Genomic DNA, 20016 nt, shown 5'->3' with positions numbered 1-20016 from the left:
TGTTCTGCAGGTAAAAGCACAATGATCAGTTATTACATGGTGCCTGGCTGTTAGCCTTAGCTGACTGGTGCCCACCAAGCTGTGCTCTCACTCCTGCTCCTCACCAAGACACGAAGAGAAAACAACATTAAACTTTTGTGGGCCAGGGTAAGGGTCAGGGTCTTCCCACCTCTGTGGGAAGACCTCATATCCTAATTCCTGATTAATTATCTTAGTAATTCATTGGACATTGTGTTATTTTAAAGTGAAGACAGTTAAAAGCACAAACAAAAACATATATACACTTAAAACCAAGCTACAATTAAAAATTCTTCAGAAACAATTTCCACCAAAATTCAAAATGCTCATTAAGGGATTCTAAGCCACATGAAGACACCAGTATTTCAGAAAATCTTTTGGTGAGGATTTTCCTATATGACACAGTAGCGTCACCTTCTTGCCATCCACTCGGACTGCAAAACTGCATAATACAAAGCAAATACAATAATTTCCTGAATTTCTCCAATATTTATTAATTTTGATAATTAAATTCCTATGACATTTATGAAAAACACTATGACCACCAACTCATTTTTCAAGGAAAACTATACTCTCTTCCTAATTCCCAGCCCAATTAAGTAATTCTTACTCTCAGTCTGCTCCTATTCTTGCAGTTTTGTGCATCAATTCTGTGTAAATCTGAACTGAGCACAAAATCATTTGATGACTTTAATCTAATTAAGAGAATTAAAAATGACCCAACAAAAACCAATACACACTAGAGTGGATGAGAACCTCAGCATTCAGTGCTTTCTTCTATTATGTTTCCTGGTATTTTAGAATTGTTACAGAAATTATGTAAGATAATTACCTCTGAAGTCTCTCTTCTCATTATCCCCATTTGACTCTGCCTTTTTTGATTCCACTTCACCTTCCTCACCTTCCCCTTCTCCAAAGGAAGCCATCAGCATCACACCAGCTTGTGATAGCAAGTTCTTCAGCTGGCTGCATAATAAATCCAGCAAGGACTGCACCACCTTTGGGCTCAGTTTATCTGCATAGGTTCTGTACACACAAAAAGAAAATTAGGAGTACTTGAGAGCTGATCTAAGGAACAGTAATTGCAGAAGGTTACTTTTCCCCATCCTCCATTACAGTCTTAAATTCTTTTTATTATTTTAACCCTATTTTTAATACAAATGAAAACAGCCTAATCTTTGGAGTCAAAGGATAAGTTTTCAGCACTTTCTAAGGTAAAAAGGAATATCTCTATTAATTAAACATAATTCCACTGCAATTTCTATACATGGGGTGCTGTTTTCATGTGTTTGGGGGATTTTTTTGGAGTAGGATTATTGGGCTTTTTTACATAACAGATTTGGCAGCTAAATGCAATGTATTGTACAAAGACTGAAAGTAAGATGCATGTACTCAACATCAAACAATACTCTCACTTCAATTAGAAAACACTTTCTCCACTTGTGTTTTCTTTATTGAGTAAGAAATAAATATTTAAGTATTGCTAAGACTTTGCCTGCTGTCCCATGGTCTAGCACTATTCCTCAGAAAAATATTTCATATTCTGGAAAGAAGCACTATGTCTTGCTCCGAGAAACTCTCACATTACCAGTACTGCTTTTGCACAAATGACTTTAACACAGCAACAAAAAGTCTTATCACATCAACTGAATCAGCTCTACACAAAGCTGAAGTAGCAAAGTAGTGGTTACTAGAATACAGTGTTTACAGACCACAAAGTTGTGACTATTCAAGTTCAAACACACTCAACTGAAAACTATTTATTAGTCTTACATGCGTCTTTCCTATGAATAACATGACTACTCTTCCCCCTCACCCCCTTCACTTATGTATTCCTGAGCAACATTTACTGTTCTAATGAAACCTCACACAACATTTTTCAAGGCTGCTGAAAAGCTCAGTGATGAAGTTTCTCAAAAGCAAGGGACACTCACCCTGTGGTGATAGCCAGGATCTGCAGCAGTCTCGTGCTGGCTACTTTCAAAGCCGTGCTGAGCTGAGAAACCCCAGTTTTGGGCAGCAGCTGCAGGGGCTGTCCTAACATGGTGTCTGTGCCACACAGCTGGGACAGCACATTTAACAGCCCCGTGGAAATGGCCAAGGAGACATCAACAGGCTGATAGTGCACGCTGAGAGCAAAGACTGTCACCAACAGAAGACGCTGCTGTGCTTCTAAGATTAAAATAAAGTTGTTTTTAATTAATAACATGTTCAGAGTAAGAATACTAAGACAGAAGATCAGCAGATTATTTCTAAATTAATTTAATTAATTTGATTAATTATTTTAATTAATTTAATTAATTAAATTTTCGAAGAAAAAGTGAGCTTTGTCAGACACTTTGAGGTAGTCTTTCTGATGAACCACTGCACTCTTCTTTAATTCAATGTAACTCTGTGTCAAAATGGTCCAAAAAGAGTAGCACGCAGATCTAGTTTGTGATTTAATGTTCTGAGGCTAAATCTCAAACCAGAATCTTCTCTCTAAGGTAAGGATAACTGGGTGAAATACTTCATTTTGTACTTTTTTCACATTACTTCTCTAAGTGAAACACCAAAATGACCCAGGTAAAAAAAATAATAGACACTGGGTTCTACCAACCAACGCAGATTTCTCTTTTAGGAAAAGAAGTCAGATAGGCAATTCAGTGAATTCTGGTCAGTAATGTCAAAGTCTGCCTTGGAAAACATACAAGCTGTTCTAGTGTACATTAGAGAACATCTGGTTTGCAAATCTGCTTTTCACTTACCTATGTGATGCTTATTAGCTTGCAGAGCTCTTTCTAAAGTAGCAGATAATTGCTGGTAAATTTTGTGCACAGCCACCTGGATTTCAATTTGAATACTCCTCTTGGCTGCTCTGATACCATCCTGGGTCAAACAAATAAATATTATAAAAACTGAGACATTTTTATCACTGGGTTATTGAAACAGCAGAAACTGCTGAAGTACACACCTGATAGTGATGCAATCTTACACTCTCTCCTTTAGTCCCTGCATGTCCTACAGTGCCCAGACCAAAGCAGCCAGCAAGAAACTGGAGTCTAACAGAAGTAAGCAGCGAAGAAGACTGAAATCCTGGTACTTGGTGGCTTCCCATTAATGGCACACAGCCTTTTTCCTCCATTCCTGATAGAAGCACCAAAATCTGATGAAGTGCTTCCAGACGAAGCTAAAAATAAAGGCAGGCAAAAGACAATATTAAGTAGCCAGTACCCTTAGAAATGGAAAGTGGATTATACTGAACTGTAAGCAAAGATGAATGAGGTCACTGTTCACATATATTTTTTTAAAAAGGGAACACTTTCAGTTTTGTTTCAGTTTGTTTACATAATGTTCCCAGTTCCAATTAAGATATTTAACAGAAAAGAAGGAAAAATTACTTTAATAGATGGAATGTGGACACTGTTTCAAAAAAATTCCTATAATGAGCAAAATGTACAAAGAATAAGAAGAGCTGTTAAACTGAAATTTACCTCAGCCCTCAACTGCTGCTGCTCCATTGCAATTATTGATGCTTGTGGACTGGTGGACATACTTTCCTCTGGTTCCTTAAATCCTGGGGAGCTTCCCACATCTCCACTTACAAAACTGACAACATTTTCAATCAAAGTATGAACTCCAAGGGATTTTGAGAGATCAAAATCAGACTCAACAAATGAGTAGGAGGATGTGTATAACCAATCTCTGCTGTGCTTCAGTCGAACCCACGAGTCACTCAGAGATTCCATTTGACTATGTATTGCTCCTGAAGATACACACAAGGAAGTCTCATCAACTCCAATTCAGGTAACACATTTTGGCAGTAAGTAAAGACTGAGCTGTTGCTACTGACACAGGTGGAAAATGAATATTCATGTTATTTATACCATGCATTAAGCAACTTAGAGACTTGATTTAAATTTACAGCAATTTCCCTAAAGAAAAGGCTGTATTTCTTTTAAATGTTCAGCGCTATTGTAACAAGCTGCCACACGAAAAAAACAACAAGAAGCCACTCAAACTGCTCAGCTTAAAGCTGGAACACTGAATAAAAAATGCTTTGCAGCTAAATGACATAACAGTAAAGATTTTCTACCAACGAAACTTAGGCACTTGGATTTTGAGGTTTAAACATAAAGCAAGAGTGGATTTTAATCAAGCCACTGCATTTCATAGTTTTGAGAAAACACAATGTTATTCTGAATGAAATATTTACAGAATTCATGACTGCAGAAGAAAACAATTTTTTTTAGACTAAAGAGAACTTTGACTCAAGACAGATACATGTGTATTAAAACACTATCTAGAGTGTTAGATCTCTGCCATCTGGCAGTTTCACAAGTCTATTTTCAAATATTTCCTATCACCAGCATGTCATTACCTGAAACTTTATTACCACTAATAAATGGACTTCTTCCAATGAGCATCAGTCATCATTCTGCAGCACTGGAATTTATCACCATAGCTTTGATGTAATTTCCAAGAGAGTTTTGCTAGAACTCTCTCCCTGGCACAAATGAGTGCCATGACACTCAAGTCATAACTTCATTAGCAGTCCATTGATAGGCATCAGTCAGTATTTTCCTCCTTTTGTAAGTGCTGTTTGCCCACTTGGAGCCATGCAAAGTATTACAAGAGGGCACACCCTGATCAGAAGAACTTCCCATCTGTACAGGGAGACAGTGTCTGGAGACCTCTGTGGAAACCTAAACTGTGTTTAACACTCACTTTGAAATTTTAGTTTGGATTATTTACATGATGTACAAAAAATGTTTAAATATTTATCTACCTTGTGTACAGTAAGTTATAATTTGGAGAATCACAATCTGCTCACAGTACTCGTAGAAATCTATATTACTTCAGTTTTAAACATCTTTCTGCAGGGTATCAGCTTCAAACATTATTAAACATAGCCATTTTCAGGGAAAAGTCACACGAAGTCATAGGAATTAATCTGTCCAAAGCTTGCTTTCAACAATAAACCTGAGTTCCAATGGTAACAGCCAGACTCAAATTACAGGGCCTCCTTTAAATGCTGCCTCCCTACAACAGCTGCTCACAGGAACAAGCAAAGACAGACACAGTGGTTTTGAACTTGGGCTAACTTTCCTAGCAACCTACATAACTTTTTTCCTGAAGTAAAGGCAAAATGCTGTTTTGAGCCAATGAGTCAGCACCTGCAGGTCACAATTTGCACCTTCATGCAATTTACAAATTCAAAATACTGTGAAATTTTGCTTCTCTTTTGTCAACCAGGGTACCTATACTTCGTTGCCAAAAATGTAATTGTCAGGGCTACAAATTATGAAAACCTCTTCACATTCCATTCTGTTTTTAGTAAATAGTGCTAATGCACATTGCCATAGTTTTCCTTGCACTTGCTACTAAGCAGACTGCTATGGCTTCAGGAAGAACTGTCACAGTACTTAGGTGATACAGACTCAAATTTATTTTGGATAATGCAAAGATCATGTTCAAACACATCTTTTCAAAGTGCAATCTAATTTCCTAATCTCTGCTGCTTTACATAACACAGTAAGACTACATGGTTTACAGAGAACAACCTATTTTATCACATTTACTATGAAAAAATTTAAAGAAATTCTGTTACTCAATTTTACAATTTATACCTGGCAATAATATTAAAAAAAAAAAATCACCTTTACTCTAATTTTAACATCAATTGTTAGAATAGTTGCTTTAAAGCTTTCCTTTAAAATCTAAGCTACATGGGGAAGTGGCCGGTGAGAAACATAAGATAAATAAGAACAGAACAAACAGGTGCTAAAATATTCAGTTTCATGTAGGAAGCTGTTTCCTGGCAAGTGCATGGTGAACAGAGCCCAGGGGAGAGGACAAATGAAGCCTCAGATGACCCACAGGAAGCACAGCTAAACCATTTCCTAGGCCACAAAACACAGCCTACAGAGCAGCAGCTCTTTCCAAAAGCCCCATAAGCCCTCCAGCCTTTGTACAGCAGGAGAGCTCAAAGTGACTTCAGCTTCCTTCCCTCCATCTGCCCCACAATGCACTATGCCACAGAATCAAAGCATTTGTAAAGAAACAAAAGCCATTTCCAGTGGCTTAAATCATAAGCTAAAGGAAATCTTTAACAGGTTTACAGAACATCAGAAGAAAATTTAGTTTTGATAGGCAACAAACCTTATAAGAAACCCAAAACCATGTATTAATAAAACCTTAAATTATTTCTATTTGCAGAAACTATGACATCTTAGCTAATTGTTTTAGTACAAAATGCAGGAATGTTTAAATAGAAGACCAATGTAAAAATATTTCTAATTTGGAGAAAAGTGCAATGATTACGAGTTACAGATTAAATGTAGAACAATAGAAGTTATAATTGAAAGGAGAGAGTTTAGACACAAATATGTCAGAAATCAAAGGAGAATACTTCAGAACTAAAAATGTTTAACCATTAGGGCACAGAGTAAACTCTTCCCTCTTGAACATACTATGTATCAGCAGAAGAATCAAATATGTGACTACATTGGAGCTCAGCTTGATTCTGTGTAATGTCAATCACACAGAATTGATTGCAGTACAGTGCTTTCAGAAGCCTCTACAATCACATGAATAGAGCTGCACAGATGAATAAACCTGAAGCTTACAGTAAAACAAGAACTTGTCCTTATAAGCCAGCTTGTAATAATGAGTTTTCTAAATGAATGTGGCACAGCTGCAATGCACACTTTATAGAACAAAGGAAGCTATGTAGGGAAGCTATAGAGACAAAAAATAAACATGCCATCAGTTACTTGCTTGAAGCTCTTCTTTTTTCTGGGGCTCAACTGGCCAAAAAGGAGTAAATACACTACACCACACAAGAAGCAGAAGACAAAAGCACATATTTGAAACAGAAGGTAACATACTCATAAAATCTCTGCCTCATATTATTCTGACTTAAACAATCAGTCTCATCTCAATTAATACAATATACCAAGCAGCAAGGCCTATGGAAAAAATATTTACTCTTGTTTGGCATGAATACAGCCTAGATAACAGTCCTTCTAAATTCTCCACCTTTAAGGAAAAAAGAAATAATCCCCTGTAGCACAGCTGTATGCACTCATGGGTATGTATGTTTGCTTTTAGGTTCAAGTCCCTTCCTTAAGCACAATTTGTCAATTTTCAAAGGCACAATTAATTATTACAGGTACACTAAAATATTTCAACTCCATTTGGGTTTCAGTGAAGTTGCTGCTTTTTTTGGAGTAGCCCAGCTGTGTTAGTTAGGCACAGCAGTACACACAAGTACACTGAAATTCACTGGGTTAAATTGTAGAGGATGGAAAGCCAAGAGTGGAGGACTCTCAGTGATCTGTAGCTGTTTGTGACTGCCCTGCTGGCTGTGCTTTCCTTACTGCTGTGTACATAACGTGGTGTACAGCACCCCATAGGCACCGTTCACAACATCTGCAGGCAAAATCTCTGGATCTGCAAAACTGAAAAAATTAATCTAAGCAATAGAAAAAACAAAGGGCTTAGATACAAGGGGAAAACAGCAATGTGCTGCTCATTACCCCTTACTGCAAAATTACTCAAAAAGACTTTTTCTGTAGTGATGGAAGGAAAAGTTTACTAATAAAGAAATAACTGAATAATAGCAGGAAACAAGATACTTAAAGGATCCTCAGGCTGAAGCAGGAATAGCCCAGTTCTCTTTCTGAATAGACAGAATAAATTAAGAAAGTAATTATAATAAAGATTGGACTGGGTGGCTATGAGGTTAATGAAGTTAAAAGAGAATGCTTTTCCTTCCATATTCATCAAAAATACCATAGGAACTCATAGCATTATCTCCTTTATTAGTCACAGCACACCGCAAGAATAAAGATAAAACTGAAGGGGATTCACCAGACATCCACAGCTGCCACTGCACTGTGCTGGCCACATGACAAGGGGTGGACAATCCAAAAAAGCTGCAAGTTACACCCTCACCAAACACTGGGACATGCTTCAGTTCTAGGAGATAACTAGGATTCACAAAACAGACATGTCACAAGAGACAAAAGACCATAAAAAGCACTGAGCTGAACAGCCCATCCATTTATCACACAAATACTTGTAGATCTTTTCCTGACCTTGACAGATGTACAAGGAATGTTTTCCTATAGGTGCACCCTGCATTTTCTGACTCTGGCATTGGTTATCAACAAAAACTGGCATATGTATCACCCAGCACAAGCAGACAAGCTTGCATTACTGTGTGCCAACTCCCAAGGAAGTCTCCCACTACCAAAAGAGTGGTATCTGTACATGTTGTGACAGTCTTCAGTTTGCAAATGAGCTATTTGAGCGTCTTTTTAGGTGCTGGACAGATTCACTGTATTTACCAGTCTCTTCTCAGTGTTCAGACCTGATAGAGAATCTTTTTGCTGTAAAAAAGTTTTGATGAAGTCTACTCTTGCACTATTACTCACTTCCTGAGGCTTGTGACAAAGTGACATTGGCATAAGCAAGAGTCCAGGAACCATAATTCATGAGACATATTGTACCTGAGACCTAATCCAAGATTATGTCCTAGGTTACTCTTGGAACACAAAGGATATCAAGTACAGAGTTCTGTGTCAGAGTAATGGCAAAGCTAAAAATGCCAGCTTCAAAGAATGTCCTGCAGATCAGGGGTTGACAGAGGCCTTCTGATAGATCTTCTAACCCTGAGAATGCCATGATACATCTGCTGTCACAGTTAAAGCAGCTCTAGTGCATTTCTTTACTTACTCAACTGTTTCAACTGATTATGCATGGACAGGCGCCACTTTCCACATTAAATATTTAAATCTAATGGGTGCTGCCACTGATAGCACCTTTTGCAATTCCAAATTTCAAAGGCATGAAACCTCTGAGTATTCTGCTCAATGATTAAGCCTTTTAAACCAGAATTCTTACCTTAACCAACAGTATCGAGGCTTCTGTTACTGAGGAATATCATAACTCAACCTAATTCCTGTTTGCATAGTCCCATGCTCTTTACAGACACAGCAGACCCGAGTCGTGATTTTCAGACAGGTTCTGCATCATCCAGATGGAAGTGGGACTTTTTAGTCCCTCCACCACCTTCTATCAGGGAGCTCACTGAGATTCCCCAGTATGAAGCAGTAAGAAAGAGCAACAGAAAACGTGGCTGCTTGGTTCTGTAGATGTGCTGGTGTTCAAAGGACGCAAAATAAAGCAGTGTCTTCTGAATACAAGCTCTCCAGATTCAAGCACATTTTATGGTAAAAGCTCATTGTTAGCACAAGAATGGAACATTCCACAATTTTTTATTCTTGAAGTCACATGAGTGAAAACAGAATGCACATTTTTGACTCACTTAACAGAAAACCTCACTTGTTTCAAAAGAGCATTACAATTGCAGAAACCAGAATGAAGAGTAATAACCAAGGAAATACTATAACCAAGCCACAAAGCAACAGAAGTTCACACAACACAGAGTGGGTAAAAATTATTTTAGATGCTATTTTTAAATGCTCAGTTTTAACACCTGGTAGATAACTATAAACTGTATGTAACTGCAAACATAGTTTAACTTAAGAAACTCCTAACATTTGTCAGGTTAGTATTCACTAGGTAAACAAGAGAACTTACCCCTCTTCCTGTGTGATGCTGCCAAATCCAAATCAACATTTCGTCTTCCACTCTAAATTAAAAGAATAATAAAAGCCTCATTTCCTCAGGTGATCATATGTGGTGCATAATATTAGAGTATTTACATTTCATCCCTCACCATAAGAGTGAGACAGATGACAGAGCTATAATTCTTTCAATTTTTTTTACCGCTAGTGCTTCCTCTTAACAATGATGAATTAAGGTACGAAACACAGAGCTAGACAAATGCTTCAGGTGTACTTCCAGTACAAATATTCTATTGACAATCCCTAAATACATCATGCTGGTTTACTTACCAGTGAATAACCTTCCTCATCTGATTCTGGCTGAGACAAATCAGATTCACTTCTTGACTTCATCAGTCTGTAGCTTGAGTTTGCATGGATTGAGCGACTTTCTGCTGTAAGACTTTCACTCCTGCTTCAGGTGCACACACATTTGTGTGCACACACACAGAGAAAAAAAAATGCTGATATTACACACAGGTAAGATAGCCAAATTTAGCAGGTGCCACAGTTTTATTTGGGAGGAGACTATCACAGAACATTACAAGACCACATTAAAGAGGAAAAGAGTGGTCTGATGGCTTCAATTATATTTAAAAAGGGTATTAGTAAATTCTGTTACTTCTTAACAGCCTTACTGGTCAAGTGAACATGTCAACTGCAAATGAGTGATTGCTCTAGAGCCTTCATAAGTATTACACAGAGTAAAGAGAAACACTCTGAGCTGAGAGGACAAGAAACAGAGACGGAGTAAGTGGGTGAAAAAGCACTGAACTTATTAAAAACCCACCCAAAAAATGCATCCTAAAGTTGATATGCTGGAGATGAAAGCCACTTTCACAATGACAGAGGCAGCCACCCGTGCTTTAGGGACTAGATTTCCAAAAAGAGGCAAAAAGAATAAAAGGGTACTGAATATATATAATTTTTCTCCTCAATATCTTAGTATCTTTCCCATCAATATCTTAACTTAAAATATCAAAACAGGACACCTAACAACTAGTCTTACCCATGCCTATGATAGGAATACCTGTAAAAATCAATCATGAACAACACTTCTGTCATAACAGGCTTTGAAACTTTTGTTTTAAACATACACAGTTGGTTTTTTTAACACTACTACATAGGATATTGGTATGGTCCAAAAAACCAGAAATATGGTAAAAAAAAATCCAAATGCAAAAAAATCACATGAAAAATCAACAATTTTTCAAAGTACCTCATGCTGCCTGTACACCTGATGATTGGAACTACTTACCACTAAGCCCAGTTTTGAAACTTATATAGGGTACACACAGAATAAAACTCTTCAGGTTTAGTTAGCATGGCCAAGAAAAGCGGAGAAAAATCACTCTTTTCAACAGAAGCATAACACTGCTCTCAGCAGTAATTTTCTTCTAAATAAAACTGCAATAATGCTCAGAGGAAAACTGGGGTTGTATAATCAACTCTAAAGGGAGCAGAGAAAAGTTAACCATGGTGTAAGAGTCAGCAAAGCCCACCTCGTCATGAGCCCAATGCCCTCTGGAGCAGCAGAGGGAGGCTGCTGGAGCTGCCCATCCTCCCTTCGCTTCTGCAGCTCCTCAATGGCAGGGCTCACGCCCAAGATCAGCAAGGCACATCTGTGGATCACAGAGTTGCAGGCAGCAGTGTACACATCCTGCCCTTCTGTCAGATCAGTGCTGATCCTTCGTTCCTGCTGGGATTGAGCAGGTGGATCATCAACTCTAGTCCCCGTCCCCGTGCTCATCCTATCTCGATCCCGACTGCGAGCTACTTCACGGGCTGATAGGAAACATTGAAATATTTCTGTAATATACAACACAAAAAGAAAGTCTTAGCTTCTAGACAAAGCCACAGAGAATAAAATATTCATCTATATATTGGGCCAAGAACTACCCCACTACAAAGAACAACTATTATTTTTCTAACAGTAAAAGAATACAATGCTAATACAGTGCCATAAAAGAAGTCATGCAAACAAGTTAAACGAAGCATTTATACAACGTTAATTTTAAAATGAAGGACAATGCACTTTAACAGAACATTCAAACTCTTTTGGTGTCTTACTGCAACCCAACTCATGTTTGAATAGCATCAAAGAGAAAGAGATTATTTCACATTTGCCCTTTAGCAGATTATATAAAATAATGCTTCTGTAAATCTGTATTGCAGACACCAGAATATCTCCAATTTGACACTGGAACAGCTTCAGGCTTTTATTAGCTTTGGGCAGTACAATGAAGATCCTATCAAAATTCTTAGCCTACACTTTACTTAATTCTGCTCTAGTCTAAAAGGTCAGATTCTTCTAAAGAGTATGTGTGAGAGCCCTCCTCATCTATGTCCAAATAACTAAAGTTCTCTTGATTTAATCACTTTAATTTGAAAGATTCAGATCCCCTTTGGATAGGCAAAAGTAAAATCAAATACTTCCTTCACTGATATGAATAGAACTCCACATGCCAGGTTCAGCATCCCTTAGGAACCAAAGTGAGAGAGTCATCATCTTCCTACTTTTCTGTGCGTGTAAGACCATCATCTGTCAGAATGTTTCTGGATACATTTCCCTTATTGTACCCAGAATCCCTGTCTAGGTGGAATTTGAGAGCTCTGAGCATTTAACCAGAATAACTGCAAATCAAGCAGCCAAACATACTGCCTGTACTGAGTGGGTGACGTGTAAATCTTCTAGAACCACAAATCACCTCATGAATGTGCACTTCAGCTCCACTGCACTCCATGGAATGACACATTCTATAAAACTAAAGGTGTAACACACATTTTGGTCAATAAGGTCCCAAAGAGAAATGGGAGTGGAAGGCCTAATGGGAAACTGTCAGCAAAATAAGAGATGACAGCAGAGACGGGAAAAAGATAAACATTTTAACAGTACCCAGAGGAACAATACTTGGAAAAGAAAATTGTGCAGCTACAGAAAATATTTCAAGTCAGCCAATTTCATTTCTTAAGCTACATGCATTCTACAGAAATGTTCCAAGGCTAACACAAATGCTGTCTTGGAGAACACTCAGTTTACAACAGAGAAAAAACCAACCTTGTGTGACTGTCTGTTGCTTTACTGAGACTGAAAAAATTAAGGATTAACTACCCCATCAAGCTGGACTACAAGCCCTAATCAGTGTAACAGTTTGTGAAATCCACCTTTTTCAAGCTATCTTCTGAAGAATTAAACAAGATGTTCACGAAGTCCAGGAGAAAATATGGCAAATACTGTTAAAAATACCAAACTCTGACTGAAACCTCCACATTTTTAAGAGCAGAGATATTCAAAAATACAAGTGAATTCCAACACAGTCCACTACTAATAAAACAGTTTTGTTTCCAAACTTCAGAATAACATTACCCTTCAAAGCATAAAACAACAACACATACAGACACAGCCAAAATTCTGTATCTAAATACTGATGAAAACTCAGAGATATAATGACAAGAACTTCAGAGAAAACAAGATGAAACCAAGTAGTCCTGCAGACAGTGCATACAGAAGTGCTGGTATATGTCATATGCCCTGAACTGCAATGAACTCACTTAGTATTCACATTCCTTTATATCTAAAAACTTTCCTAAACTACAAAAAAACATTACATCATTGTATAAAAATAAACCTCTCAAAATGTTTATGCAGACAGATCTTTCATAATCTTTAAAATAATTTTTCAATTTTACCTCAGAGTGAAGAAAACACTGTCCTTCCAAAGGACATGGCATTATTTAAACACATAACCAGTACTTACTGCCAGCTGTCATAACTTCATGTTCTCTTTCCTCCTCTTCATCTTCTTGTTCTGGGTGTCCTTCCTCCCTGTCACGTTCTGCCTGCTCCTCCATTTCTGCTTCTTCATCAATTGTACGAGTAAAAGAATGTTCTTGAGTATCAACATCAGCAGATTCTTGGTTATCTAGCATCTTGATTAAAAAAATTACACACATGAAGTGAAATTCTCACCAAAATGAAAGATGAATGTACAAGGACACAGGCATTGAATAAGAGGTTTCTTCCTACCACAAAGTACTTGTGATACTGTGTGAAATATACAACAAAGACAGTTGTCTACATTCAAGGTTTTAAATAGTTAAGTTGGAAAATTTAATTTTCCTTTTGTAACCATGACTCAGATTATCTTCAGAAAAATGTCTCCTTGTAATGCTTACTTACACTCTACAGTCAAACTTTTGACACTTCAGCACCAAAGCCTTCAGAAACCATAAACATGGGTAGACTGTGTAAAAGCAAACCAGGTACTTTTTCCCAATGGCATTAAATCTGAAGCAACAAATCCACTGCATATATCAGATTTGCTGTATTGCATCTTTAAGTTTGAGAATTTCTGGGAGTAACAGAACTTACTGCGTGCACACCCAAAGCTTTCAGAAGTGCTGATGCTCTTGCAACTATGTTAAACCCCTACCTGAGAAAGGAAGTGGGCAAGATACACACATCCCCATAGTATTAACCAAAAGTAGGAGACATACCTACACTATTTTTAAGAGCACCACTAGTGCTTCACAATACAGCTAAAAAGCCTCTTAATCCTAATATTACATGAGAATTTTGTTCATTATAAATCCCTTGCTTGTAGATTGTAAACCACAATTAAAAATCCTATCAGAGAAACCTGCTTTAAGGACTACTTTGTATTGCTAAACAGGCCCCAGTCCCATAATTCACTGAACACTTTCATCACTAATACTGATCTGGCCTAACAAAATTTTTTAGAAGTAGCCAGTTTCAGGCCCAGTGCTCTCATATCAGACATTCACATAGGGCTGACAAGAACAAGTTGCCCTAAAGTAATGCTAGAACTAAGAAGATAAGGCGGCCATGGAGGAAGGAAGGAGTAGGCAAGGAAAGGGAAGAGAGAGGTTCAGAGATCAGAGGCCCAAATAATGCAGTTGGATTCAGGAATGGCAGCCAGACAAAGCTGTGGCCTGCCCAGCACAGCTGAGCTATCTCCAGCTACACTGTAGGGCTTCTGTGGCCCAGCATTCTAGAGATGGGAAGAGGGAAAACCAGGCTCAAGACAGGGCTTGGGTCAAATGATGCCAACCAATCATTTCCTTTAACTGAATTAATATCACATACTCCAGACGAATGGATTCCTAATTATACCCTGCCCATTTTCATTTGGAAACTCGTGAAGGTTTTACAACAGGATAGAAAAAAATACTGGCAATTACATAATATTTTCTAAATAGCCAGTAAAGCCAGAAGAACTGCAAAGAGATACACAGCCTTACCCATCTGTCTCTGGAGGATGACCTGGTCTGAATAAGCTCCATGTTCTTGCAGGCAAGCAAGCGACTCCGAACTTTATAAACACAGCGGTAAACCTCTGCCAAGGCCTTACCAGGCTGGTACCTACAGAAAACCACATCAAGCCACAAAAAAAAAATCACACAAACTTCCTTTCAGAAAGTCAAGCTGAACTTTTAATAGCAGCTTTGAGTTACTTGCCTGCTCTCACCACAAGCTTGACTAAGTAAACTCGTATGTTTCAGAAGAGCTGCAAGGACAAATCTGGACACAGTGTCTAGGAGGGATTCATTACTTAAAGTTGCAGTATCCCAATCTGAAAATAGAAATGATTTATCAAAAATGGCTACCATTCCCAAAAAACAAAAATACTTGTTTTTTTCCATATTGTATTCAATATCTTCAGCCATTTAATTTTTTTTTTAAGGAACTAACATTTTACTTTCAAAAAAACTTTTCCCCACTTTAAAAAGAGCCATTATGAAAATAATATTGCTCCACTATAAAATAACTGAACTGCCAGGCAAACCTTCACAAAGCACCATAATTCTCCATGGAGAAATAAAAAATTACTGTCCCCCTTCTTTACAAATAAGTTCATAATATATTTTTGTGTTAAATGTTATCTATAAATCCTTGTGAACTGCTGTAGAAATGACAAAATGTACCTGGCCATAGGAAAATCTAGTCTAAAACACCTGCTCCTCAGCAAGTTCCATGACACTGCCTGCGACGCTCTGCTAACGTGAGCATACAACTTTCAGTCAGAGGAACAGAGCAGACCCATATCAACTTCTAAGGAACCCAGTTCCACAGCCTAAATTACACAGATCACCCATTCGACTCAGATTTTGCAAGCAGATCACCAGCACTGTTTTTACTAGAATTCCCACTTCTGTGGAATACTGTAACAGAATTCCCCGTGTTGTTTCCAACAGGCACACAATACCAGTTTCTCTTTTCTTCATCTGGTTCAGCTTGGCCAGAGCTACAGAAAATTATCTCTCAATACAGCAACTACAGTACAACTACAATGCTTAGTGGATCTCAATAAAAGGAACCTGGAAGGATTGAGCAGGAAACAGATTTTAGGCAATAAGCATGAAAAACTATTACTACTGTAGGACCAGCCTCCCAGAGACTTGAAAAACAAAAGCTGACTTACCCCTTCATTCCATTCCTAACATATTTTGCATGTTATTTTGCCTTCCCCCATCTTTAATTTTCTTCTTCCCCCATCTCCTTTAATTTTTCTTTTTAATTCCAAAAATTAAAAGAAAAAATTTTAATTCACCCTGCTCTACTCAGAAAATAGAAAAAAAACAACAACTGAGTAAGAAAACAAGAGTTTCTTCTTACCAGTTCAGAGGGGAAACAACACTGAGCTACATGTTTGCCAAGCACTGAAATCAGTGTCAAAAGTAAGCAACAGAAAAAGCAAAAGAAAGATCATGGAACATAATAATGAATTAAGTTTATCATGTTGTAGAATTAAAAATCGTTGCCAAAGAAAATACAGGATTATGCTAGGAGTGTAGTTGGAGCACTTAACTTGCTTTCAACATACACAGGTATTTTCAACACCTTACCTTTACTGACAGCATAGTCCTGCATACTGATCCACAGGCTCCTTGCTGGCTCTTTTGTACAACCCAAGGCCAAATCAACATAGACTGCGATCTCCGGTCTCAGCTTATAATCAAAGGGCTTCTGCTCCTCATTTCCAGACAGGGCCACTTCTAACAAGGAGCTCATGCATTTGTCTAACAGAAGGGAAATACCACAGAAATTAAACTCTGCAAATGTTGAGGAATAGATGCATCTGTCTAACAGCACTTAAACCATCTTTCACCTTCCTCTTAGTTAAAAAAAAAAATCAAGACATGTTATTGTCCTTCCACAAATTCACCTTACATAGGGAAGCGACTTAAAAGACACTCTACATAAAATCTATGGAGATTTAAAAGCATTATCCAACTCTTCTTCAAGAGCATAAACCTGTATCATTAATTCTACCTCAACTGCACAGCTATGCACTTGCAACTACTGCCTAGACCTATTTCAAAACACTCTGTCTTTTAAGTCTTGAAGTAGCCTACTCAGAACCAGAGGGAGGAGGAGATGTGAACTAAGAGGAACAGGGCAAAAGAAGCAAGTGCCCCATTCAGATAGGAAGGGATGAAAGGAACACCACTGCTGAGTTGTTGATAATTCTGGTGGATCATAAAGAACGAAGTTTGCTATTAACAGTATTGTTTCTAATTAATTAAGAAATAATTTTGCAAGTAGAATAAAATAGAAGAGATTTTTCCAATAATTAATAATAAAAATTGAGCTCCTGGAATGTCTGTTATATGCTGAGCATCTAAGAGTAAAACATTTCCAGTTAACTGTGTGAACAATTTCCACTGAGAAATTGTGATTTTTTTTTTTTTTCTCCAGAATGCATTTCCAAGACTCTTTATAAACTACACCATAACCTTAAATACCATTTTGGAACTTTTTGTATTACCACACAAATAGACAAGAATGCTGAAAGACAAATCTTTAGTACAGGGACTTGTTCAAACATCATCAGAAATTTCACACCTGAATACATATTTACACTATTAGGCACTGGCACTGAACAGCTCACCTAAATGAGGAATATCCATCTCCACTCCATCGCTGAATAGCGGGGTTTTGAGCCAGTAGGCTGTGTCCTGCTCCTCGGGGGACACTGGAGGGCCCTGCAGCATCCCCCCCAGGCAGCGCCCGATGAGCAGGGCCACCGTCCTCTCCAGGTCCACCAGCCACACCCATGACTGGGCAGGCTGTGGCAGGGGCACACCCGCAGGGTCAATCAGCTCAGGGCCACCTGCAAGTATTCAGTGCCAGGTTAGTCACCCATGCCCACTGGTGCCCACAGATACACTGCAATCCTCCAGGAGTTCTGGCTTTCTCTTGTTTCCAGAGGGTAGGTTGGGTGGGATTATTCCCTCCTGCATTTTCTGGGAAGCATCATAGTTATGTAGAGAAAAATATTTTCTTTACTTTGATTTTACTACTTCTTCTTGTTCCTTTTTCTTTTATCTTGCACAGATAGTTTGTTCATCTATTTCCTAATTAGAATAGAAATTATTCAAGTGGGTGAAATGCTTGTGTAAGAGTTGTGAGGATCTTGGGTGTCACAAACAATTCCAAAATCCCAAATGGCAGATCTTGTTCATGTTTCCCAGTTAAGTGCAGATTTGCCCCTCAATCGGCAACCTTTCAACTGAAGAAACAGCAGCCAGGACAAACAGATCGCTGAACATTACAACTACAGCACGGCAGAGAACACCACCATTCGTGGCACAGCTCTTCATGAAGTAAAGGCTCTTTTAAACTCTGCCCAAGAACTTGCTTTGTCTAATACATACTTCTGTGTTCTGACAAACAAGTATAGATTAAGGATACAACTGGAAACAGCATTCAAAGCAGAAAAAGGTATTTCACGGCAAGGGATATTAATACATTAAGGAAACTGAAAAGGAGATGCAGCAGGACACACAGTTTAAAAAAAACAAACTGTGTCATCTTAAAAGGGAGAGCTAAATTCCACTATAATAGATGCCACTGTTTATTTTTCAGATTAAAAGCATGTTTGTTATCACACTTACCATGAAGAGGCCACTGTAATTCTTGATCTTCCAAAAGGGCTGCAGCAGGCAAGAGTCTGTTGAGACGATCTAAAGGTGGCAGCAGATCCAGCAGGTAACTCAGCAAAGGCCGGGCTACTGACACTGGCAGCAGCAACAGTGAGTTGACAATTTGGGAGAGCATACTGCCAGCAGCTGATACATAAATCACATCTGCAGAGAAGAAACCAAACCTGAATTAATTACAGTTATGGAGTTATATAAGCACAATATTAAAAGTCAAAGAATTGCACCTCAGCTATCTCAGAATGTCTTAAACTATAAAGGTTGAATTGAAGGGTTTGTTTAATGATTAATCTCTTATTTTAGTTACACACTTCCCAGTAATCACAATAATTGTACTTCTGAAAAGAGAAATCTACAACTAATGGAACTGAAACAATAATGCACATTCTGTACTCTGTTCACACTGACATTCTGGAGCAAAGGTGAACAGAATGAAGAACTCGCATTCTCCAATCTGTGCTTTTCCTGCACACAAAATGTCCTATCAAAAACATGAACCAGCCATTCCTGGGTAGATACCTCATCTCCTCCTTTGGGGGAGACTTGGGATACCTAATTTATGCAGATACAGGAAAAATAAGGGTTTTTTTAATTCAAACCTAAGCAAAAAAAAGTGCCCTACATTTATAGAGCCACCATTGCTGATTTTTCCATGGACAGTTACCTCTCAGTTTTTCCCCAACACTACCGTTCCAAGAGCTTTCCTTAAGCAGTGTTGCAGAACGGGAATAGATATCTGTAGCATGAGGCAATAAAAGCTGAAGGTGCTTGTGAAGCAGTGCCACACTGCTGGAATTCTAGAAAGAAACAAACGTAAGAATAATTCTGTAAATACATATAAGGGGTTCACTATTTAAAACACTTCAACTTTCAAATACTCAGAAGATTTTCAAAAGGAACCTTACAACATTCTGATACTTATGAATACCAAATTATTTTTTTCTCTCCTAAAAATACACACCTCAGTAACACTGTTGATGTGGCAATAAGCCAGCAACTGTTTCTGTAGGGAACATAAAAGCTCATGCAAATGAGCAGGTTGACTGTTTTCTGAAGATGATGTACCTAGTAGAAATTTATCACTGTTTTTTTCCAGTTCTCCAAAGGCTTGGTCCTATTAAGACAAAAGTGGGGAAAAAAATAGCAATTAACTCTGCTTCAAGAACTTTATAATATAATACTTTATTATCACCTAAAAAGAAGCATTTTCATCTTTACTATGTGCACCTGTAGGTGTTGAAGAAATTGGGTAATGTCAAGTGGATCATGGGATAACCAAACTTGAAATTCCAATTGTTTATAATGCCACAGGAGCGACTGTGGTAGCCATCAGGCGAACATTCCTTACAATACTACTTTCACACGCAGCAATGCTTTTATTCCTCACCAAGGATAACTAGATTCAAAAGCTCAGTTCCTA

General features: G+C 38.0%; 1 protein-coding gene across 14 annotated transcripts in view; it reads right to left on the bottom strand.

Moving 5' to 3' along the window:
* Window positions 1–20016, bottom strand: part of HERC1 (HECT and RLD domain containing E3 ubiquitin protein ligase family member 1) — a 130641-nt gene that overhangs the window by 64973 nt on the left and 45652 nt on the right. For 12 of the 14 annotated variants that reach the window (XM_041489771.1, XM_041489770.1, XM_041489769.1 and 9 more), the window contains 16 exons: window positions 19558–19710; window positions 19261–19393; window positions 18552–18743; window positions 17546–17767; window positions 16500–16673; window positions 15112–15226; window positions 14895–15015; window positions 13391–13562; window positions 11135–11441; window positions 9924–10047; window positions 9607–9658; window positions 3492–3763; window positions 2972–3187; window positions 2766–2886; window positions 1953–2190; window positions 851–1044 (listed from right to left, as the gene is read on the bottom strand). In XM_041489771.1, the coding sequence (XP_041345705.1) occupies window positions 851–1044; window positions 1953–2190; window positions 2766–2886; window positions 2972–3187; window positions 3492–3763; window positions 9607–9658; window positions 9924–10047; window positions 11135–11441; window positions 13391–13562; window positions 14895–15015; window positions 15112–15226; window positions 16500–16673; window positions 17546–17767; window positions 18552–18743; window positions 19261–19393; window positions 19558–19710 (2806 nt within the window). The remainder of the gene's footprint in view (window positions 1–850; window positions 1045–1952; window positions 2191–2765; window positions 2887–2971; window positions 3188–3491; window positions 3764–9606; window positions 9659–9923; window positions 10048–11134; window positions 11442–13390; window positions 13563–14894; window positions 15016–15111; window positions 15227–16499; window positions 16674–17545; window positions 17768–18551; window positions 18744–19260; window positions 19394–19557; window positions 19711–20016) is intronic. The other 2 variants (XM_041489762.1, XM_041489768.1) reach the window with 1 other exon arrangement.

This window comes from Pyrgilauda ruficollis, unplaced genomic scaffold (genome assembly GCF_017590135.1).
Source record: "Pyrgilauda ruficollis isolate IOZ18807 unplaced genomic scaffold, ASM1759013v1 scaffold96, whole genome shotgun sequence".
In the NCBI taxonomy this organism is placed as follows: domain Eukaryota; kingdom Metazoa; phylum Chordata; class Aves; order Passeriformes; family Passeridae; genus Pyrgilauda; species Pyrgilauda ruficollis.
This window is presented reverse-complemented; position numbering and strand designations above follow the sequence as displayed.